Source organism: Anneissia japonica, unplaced genomic scaffold, assembly GCF_011630105.1.
Source record: "Anneissia japonica isolate Jap-2015-1 unplaced genomic scaffold, ASM1163010v1 scaffold287839_len198389_cov133, whole genome shotgun sequence".
In the NCBI taxonomy this organism is placed as follows: domain Eukaryota; kingdom Metazoa; phylum Echinodermata; class Crinoidea; order Comatulida; family Comatulidae; genus Anneissia; species Anneissia japonica.
In genome coordinates this window covers 14,068-21,803 of record NW_022698111.1, presented here as the reverse complement: position 1 = coordinate 21,803, position 7,736 = coordinate 14,068, and the positions used below count along the sequence as shown (strand labels likewise).

Sequence of the window (7,736 nt, the reverse complement as noted above, 5' to 3'; positions counted from 1 at the left end):
TTCATAATTCATAATTTTATTTCACTCAAAACGTAATGAGACTGGTTAGGCAAAAAGGAACATGTCCCTGTACAAGACGCCTTCCAGAGAAACAATGATAATGTTAATGACAAAGACAATAGCCCAAGTTATCAAATATTAAAATATAAAACATAATAATAATATAATGATGATAATAATAATTTCAATGTTGTTAATAATAACAATAACAACAACAACGATAATAATAATAATAATAATGATGATAATAATAATAATAATAATAATAATAATAATAATAATAATAATAATAATAATAATAATAAAATAATAATAAAAAGTAAATGATAATAATAATAATGAATGAAGATTAAAATATATCATTAAAGTGAATTCAGTTATTTATTAAAACAAGATTTGGAGGGCTGGACTGTCATAAAGGTGTTGTATTAATGATGTTCTAAATATTTGCTTTTATTATATCAATAATTGATTAGGTCTATCTTAGCCTATATTATTGTTAACATTATATTATATTTGTTTAACAATTAGTTTAAATATTTATTTCTAATTAAAATATTAAATGTATACAATATATATTATTTAGGCCTAGGCATATACATAAAACAAAAAATCAACAAACAATAATAATAATAATAATAATAATAATAATAACAATAATAATAATATTAAATAATAATAATAATAATTTTACGATAGTTTGAATAATGAAATAGTAATAATCAGCATATTAAATAAAATTACGTCAATGCAAAACCTGCTTTTAAATAAAAACGTTATATATTTGATTCTGTTTTTAAAAATAATCTTATAAATAATAAGTTTATTTTCTGCGATAATTTTATGCACATATATGCATATTCATGTTTTCAATGTTAATCTGGTTGATAAAATAATAATATATATATTAATATATAAAAAAATAATAATAACAATAATAATAATAATAGTAATAAAGGTGCTCGAATAATGCTTTGGTGAATAATTAGTAATACTTCAATAATGCTTCAATAGGACTATTTACGATAGTGTGATTAATGAGATAATTGTTGATTTAGTTATAGAAATATAATAGGTAGGCCTATATACCAATAATACTGATTCAGCATATTAAATCAACAAAATTACGTCCATGCAAAACCTGCTTTTTAAATAAAAACATTATCTATTTGATTCTGTTTTATAAAATAATCTTATAAATTATAAGTTTATTTTCTGCGATAATTTTATCCACATATGCATATTCATGTTTTCAATGTTAATATGGTTGATAAATAATATATATATATATAATAATAATAATAATAATAATAATAATAATAAAGGTGCTCGAGTAATGCTTTAGTGAATAATTAATAACATTTCAATTATGCTTCAATAGGCCTATTTACGACTGTGTGATTAATGAGATAATTGTTGATTAATTTATAGAAATATAATAGGTGGGCCTATATACCATTAATAATGATTCAGCATATTAAATCAACAATACGTCGTAAATGTTAAATTTGTTTGGTTTTTTTTCAATAAAATTTTACCTATTTTATTCTGTTTCAAAAAATATTATTAATATAAATAATAATAATGTATAGTATATATATATGTACATGTATATGTATATACATATGTATAGTATATATATATATGTATATATGTAAATGTATAAGTATATATGTATATGTTTATATGTATATGTATGTATATATGTATATGTATATATATATATATATATATATGTATATGTATATATGTGTATATATACATATATATGTATATATATGTATATGTATATATGTATATATATGTATATGTATATATGTATATATATGTATATGTATATATGTATATATATGTATATGTATTGTTTTGTTTTACATCTGTCTCTTATACACAATATATAATATATATATATATATATACATATATATATAATAAAAATATAATAATAATATATGTATATAATAATAATTATATATATAATTATTATTATAACTATAATAAACTAATTATTATATGTTTATCGTCGCTATTTCCATGAACCGACAAATACGAAGATCGCGATTGAAAAATTATTACTTTTGATGCCAATTTCTGACCTGATTAGTTGCAGGATTCTTGTATTTATTATTTAAAACATATTAAATAAATTGTAGTTATAAGGTCACAATGTTTATATCAATCTATTAATTAATTAGTAATTAACTAATTTAAATTAATTAAGATTATATTAATTAAGATATTCGTAAAGTTCTTGTGAAAGTTATTTACATAATTGCAGTTTATTTATAAGGCATTTCGACGGATATTCGTCGCCTCGTGTGGACCATCCTGAGCTCTGCTTACCAAAACTACGCGGTAATCGCGCGATAGTATTAGCATTTGCATACATGAAAACACTTTGGCGATGCTTTTGTTTTTTGTTTTGTTTTACATTTACATCCAGCGTTAGGCCCACTGAATTGTTTAAATGCATTTTATTGAAAAAAAACCCACCAGATTTTACATCTATAGACGTAAGTTGATTTAATATGCTGAAGCATTATTAATGGTATAAGCCTATACCTATTAAATATTTCAACAAATATCTCATTAATCACACTATCGCAAATAGTCCTATTGAAGTATTATTAATTCTTTATTAAAGCATTATTCGAGCACCTTCATTATTATTATTATTATTATTATTATTATTATTATTATTATTATTTTATGTATTATTTATCAACCATACTAACATTGAAAACATGAATTATGTGGATAAAATTATCATAGAAAATAAAGATTATTTTTTAAGACAGCAGAATAAATTAGATAACACATTTATTTTTAAAAAAACAGGTTTTGCATAGACGCAAGTTGATTTAATATATGCTGATTCATCTCATTAATTAAACAATTTTTATTCATTTCGAGCACTGTTATTATTATTATATTATTATTATTATTATTATTATTATTATTATTACTACTACTACTATTTTATTTTAAATTTTTGTGTTTTTATTTTTTGTTTTATGTATATGGGCCTAGATATAGGCTATGTATATATTTAATAATTAGAAATAATTATAATTTAATTGTAAAACATATATAATATAATGTTAACAATATTATAGGCTAGGCTAGATCGAACCAATTATTGATACCATAATCTATAGATAAAAACATCCATTTGATAATTAAACAGCAGCTTTTCGAGTGGCAGTGCCGATAGAAAACTGCAGTGTTTTAGCACTGCGGCAGTGCCGATAGAAAATCGGAGCTTTTTTCGCACTGCGGCAATAATGCCGATAGAAAATAACAGCTTTTTTCGCACTGTGGCAGTGCCGATAGAAAACAGCAGCTTTTTGGCACTGCGGCAGTGCCGATAGAAAACAGCAGCTTTTTTGGCACTGCGGCAGTGCCGATAGAAAACAGCAGCTTTTTTTCGCACTGCGGCAGTGCCGATAGCCTCAGCCAGGCCTAGGTGGTCACACGGAAGTTATGATTATTATACATCTTGATTCTAGGCCTAAATGATTTTTAGGGTAATTATATTGGAATTTTTTGACATATGATTATAATATTGTGATTAGTAAGGCTCGAGATCCTTCGGTTATTTACCACCACTGTCGAGCTAGGCCCTAGGCCTAGGCCTAAAGAGACAGGTAGGCCGCAGGCGCGCCCTATTTCCAGGCCTATTTAAGTACTTACCTAACTAGGCTAGAGGGCCTAGGCTACACCCGATGGTCAGCGCCTAGGCTAGTAAAGCTGATGCTTATCCTAGTGTAATGCCCTGTCCAGACTTACATTTAAATTTTATTTGACAAAAACCTGTGACATCAAATGCCTAGCACTTGCCTAAATATTAAATTATTATCGTAAAGGTGAACTCTGAAATTGAAGTGGCACACGCAATTTCAGCGTAAGAGAAGGAAACAATTTCCAAATGTGTCATTGAACACATTGACAAAGCATATACCAAAGAAGGTAGGGACTAATTTATAATATCTTCTTATATATATATATATAATATATAATTGATGATATTTTCATGATCTGGACCCATGGTGAAGATAGTTTGGATACATTCCTGTTGAACATTAATTCGGCTCATCCCACAATCAAATTCACTGCTAACAAATCCACAAGAAGTGTAGATTTTCTGGACATCACCGTGACCATGGAAAATGGTGCACTCAAAACTGATCTCTTCCGTAAACCCATGGATAAGCATATGTACCTGCTCCCTAGCAGCTGTCATCCCCCGCACTGTAAAAAAAACATTCCGTACAGCCAAGCATTGCGCATGAGACGCATTTGTTCTTCGGATTTAGATTTTCAAAATCGCACAGAAGAGATATCCGGACATCTCCGGAATAGAAATTATCATCGAGGACCCATCGAAATGCTGTAAAAAAAACAAAGGACATACCTCGTGCTCAAACACTGACGTACAAACCACGTCAGCGATCGACCAGAGTGCCACTGGTCACTACCTATCACCCTAGGTTTCCACCACTAAGGGCTATAATTCAGAAACATATGCCCATTCTACAGACCACAGATCGTCTTAGGTCTGTTTTCCGGATACACCGTTCATAACCTATCGCAGACCACCTAACCTTCGTGATATATTAGTACAATCTAAATTCAAGAGGCAAATTAACTCTTGCTACAGCCATAATTTGGGTAGTCATCTTTGTGGTTCATCATGCAAAACATGCTCCTTGCTTGATTCTACACAATCATTCAAGAGCAACCAAACAAACCACATATTTCGGATAAGGCAATCAATTAATTGCCTCACCAAAAGTGTCATTTATCTCATATATTGTAATATTTGTGGTAAACAATATGTTGGAGAAACAAAAAACACTCTCCATATGAGAATGACACAACACGGATCAGCTATCAGAACATCTAAGCTTGATCAACCAGTAGCCGAACATTTCAATTTAGCTGGTCATTCAATTTCAAATTTCAGAGTGATTGCAATTGACCATAATGCCAATTGGAGCGACAAAAATCGCAAAGATAAAGAGAATCACTGGGAACTTTTACATAAAACCACCACACCATTTGGACTCAATATTAGGAACGTTCTCCCAGTACACTAAATTAAACCTATGTCATTCCAAATTATTCTGGATAAATCATTTGGCTTATTCATTGAGGCATGCCTCTAAAGTTTAGTTTTGGCCTTCCTGTTTAATAAAGGCTGTTTATTCTAATCCCACCCAGCCTATTGTTTCTATGCTTGCATGAAATTCTCACTTTATACTATCTGGCTTTTTCAACCCTCACTCACTCGCCACTGAGGAAGGACTAGTGTTGTCCGAAAGCTCTGGTTCTATTTCTGGCTGTTTACTTAGTTTACTTTTTAGCTGTTGCTTATCATTTTTGTATCTCTACCGAGATCCACCCATTGTTTCCCACAGCATTGTTGTTTTTCAGTATTTTGTCTTTTAATCTATATATATATATATGTAAGAAGTGACTACCGATTACATCACATCAGTCCATAAAAATAACACTTTTTTTATAGAGTAAGAACCAAAGATCTTATAATATTACAAGATAGCGTTTTTCGTGTATAAGCAAATAGAAGCATCCAGTTCACACAGAAAACAATAGAAAGCAAAGACCTTATAAACACAAGATACGTTCTACACGATTTTACACATAACAAATAGAAGCTTCGATTTGGCAGAGGAAAGTAATCAGTTTTGGGAAAGGGCGTCCTAGTCGTTGCCATTGATCTGATGTAGGGTGTTCGCGTTACGCCAAATTTTGTTACCAAGTATGTTAATTTGTTCCTTATGTTCTAAGTAGAGGGCGCATTGTAAATCGTACGCTTCTAATTGTTACGCATAAATGTAAAGTCGCACAGCATACGCTATGGTCAGAGCGGTCAAGGTTCAAAAGTTTTCAATTTTGCAAGAGGCGCCGTTCATGCGTTAATACAGAATTTGTACGCGTAAATCGTGGCGAACACTATCTTGTGTTTATAAGATCTTTATAGAAAGTAATTGTAATTGAATGAGATCGTCCTAGCTAGTTGTTACTATGGCGGTTGTTCCAGAATTTGCGCTGAGATCATAGATGTCAAAGTTGAAAAGTAATTGTAATTGCAAGAGGGCGTCCTACACTGCGTTATTTATTACAGAATTTGCACGCAGAAATCGCGGAAAAACGCTATCTTGTTATTTTAGATCTTTGTTAAGAACCAGTAAAATTTTGGCCAGACTCAATCATCTTATTTTTTGGCCGATTTCAGGCTCAAAATGTTCTTATTTTGTTCTTATTGGTTTTTGAGCAAAACAGTTTCTTTTAACAGAAAATAAAGTTTTATCTGATTTCTGATAATGATATCATTTTGATTTGACATTTTTTCAATGCTCTTCATTATAAAAGCTACTGGCATTTGCCTACAAACTTTTCTTACAAAAACATTTTTTATTTTTTTTGTAATTACTAATATTTTTTTACCTCTGAATTTTCACAGGTCAAACCACAGTGTATAAAGTACCACAACTGGTAAAAGTTTATTAAAAAGAAAGTCAATATGGCAGAAGAAACCACAAAGGGTAAGCTAACATTGTTTTATAAACATTAACAAAATAATGCTGGTTGCATTCATTACTAGCGTGTATAATTATTCATATGGTGTGCTGTACTTATTTGGAATCTTCTATTTACTGACAAAAAATGTTGTGTTTATTATCCAAAAGGTTCCTGCACTCGGAGTTAGTGAACCAGTATTAGGCTAAAAAATAAATTGTTTGTTTGCCTTTTAATGCTGAAAATTGTGTAGGAGAGACATTTGCAAAAAGATGGAAAAGATGAAATGAGTTATTAATTACCAATGTAACACATTCAGTGATGGTGATGAATTAATGGAGAGGAGCATAGCCTCTCCATGAGTAGTGTGAGAGATTTGGATGTGAGCCCTGTAAAGTCACGCTGGCCTTCTATACTTTATTAAATCTGAGCAATCAAATCAAGGTATGTGATATCTTGTAGTAAAACTTTACACTAAAGTTAATACTCAGCAATACGTAAAACCAAAAGGTGCACTGATTAATCTCAGATAAGATAGTATAATACACACTCCAAGTATCAAAAAAATGCACGCCATCGTGTTGGGATTCAATATTTTGACATTAATTATGTCATCATCAGGAACGAAGGATTATCCATATTTGCAAGCTTTCATATGCACATGTACCCAAATTGTTGTGACCAATCAAAACATTACCCCTAGTAGGTGACAAAGCTATAAATATACTAAAGATCAAACACTTTTGAATGCTGTACATTTTGTGAATTTGTACTGTAAAACAATAAATAAAGCGATTGTAACATCAATCTGTATCATGGAGTGTATTTAACTGGCATTAAATCACCTAAACTACTGTATAAACCAAGCTTGTATTTACTGTAATTTATTTTGTTTTCTAAAATTAATGTACAGTGTATGTGACTGTATTATCTTGAAAAGAAGCCTGTGCCATTTTGAAAAGAAGCCTATGGGCTTTTTTTTTTTTAGAAGGGCTTCTTTTCAAGGCTAATTTTGCAAACTAAAAATTGGGAGGGGGCTTCAATTCAAGATGGGCTCCATCTCGAGATTAAACCCAGTAGGCTTCAATTCGAGGACTTACAGTATGTTTATTATTACATTTTTTCTAGGAATTTCCGATGAGGATTATCGTCAGCTGTTGCATGATATATCAGAATGGTATGATGGAATTGGA

General features: G+C 29.9%; 1 protein-coding gene across 1 annotated transcript in view; it reads left to right on the top strand.

Annotated features, from left to right (window-relative positions):
• The first annotated feature begins 3,498 nt into the window (after nucleotides 1-3,498).
• Nucleotides 3,499-7,736, top strand: part of LOC117102404 — an 11,100-nt gene continuing 6,862 nt past the window's right edge. The window contains exons 1-3 of the mRNA XM_033242657.1: nucleotides 3,499-3,527; nucleotides 3,867-3,969; nucleotides 6,488-6,569. Of these exons, the coding sequence (XP_033098548.1) occupies nucleotides 6,548-6,569 (22 nt within the window). The 5' untranslated portion in view covers nucleotides 3,499-3,527; nucleotides 3,867-3,969; nucleotides 6,488-6,547. The remainder of the gene's footprint in view (nucleotides 3,528-3,866; nucleotides 3,970-6,487; nucleotides 6,570-7,736) is intronic.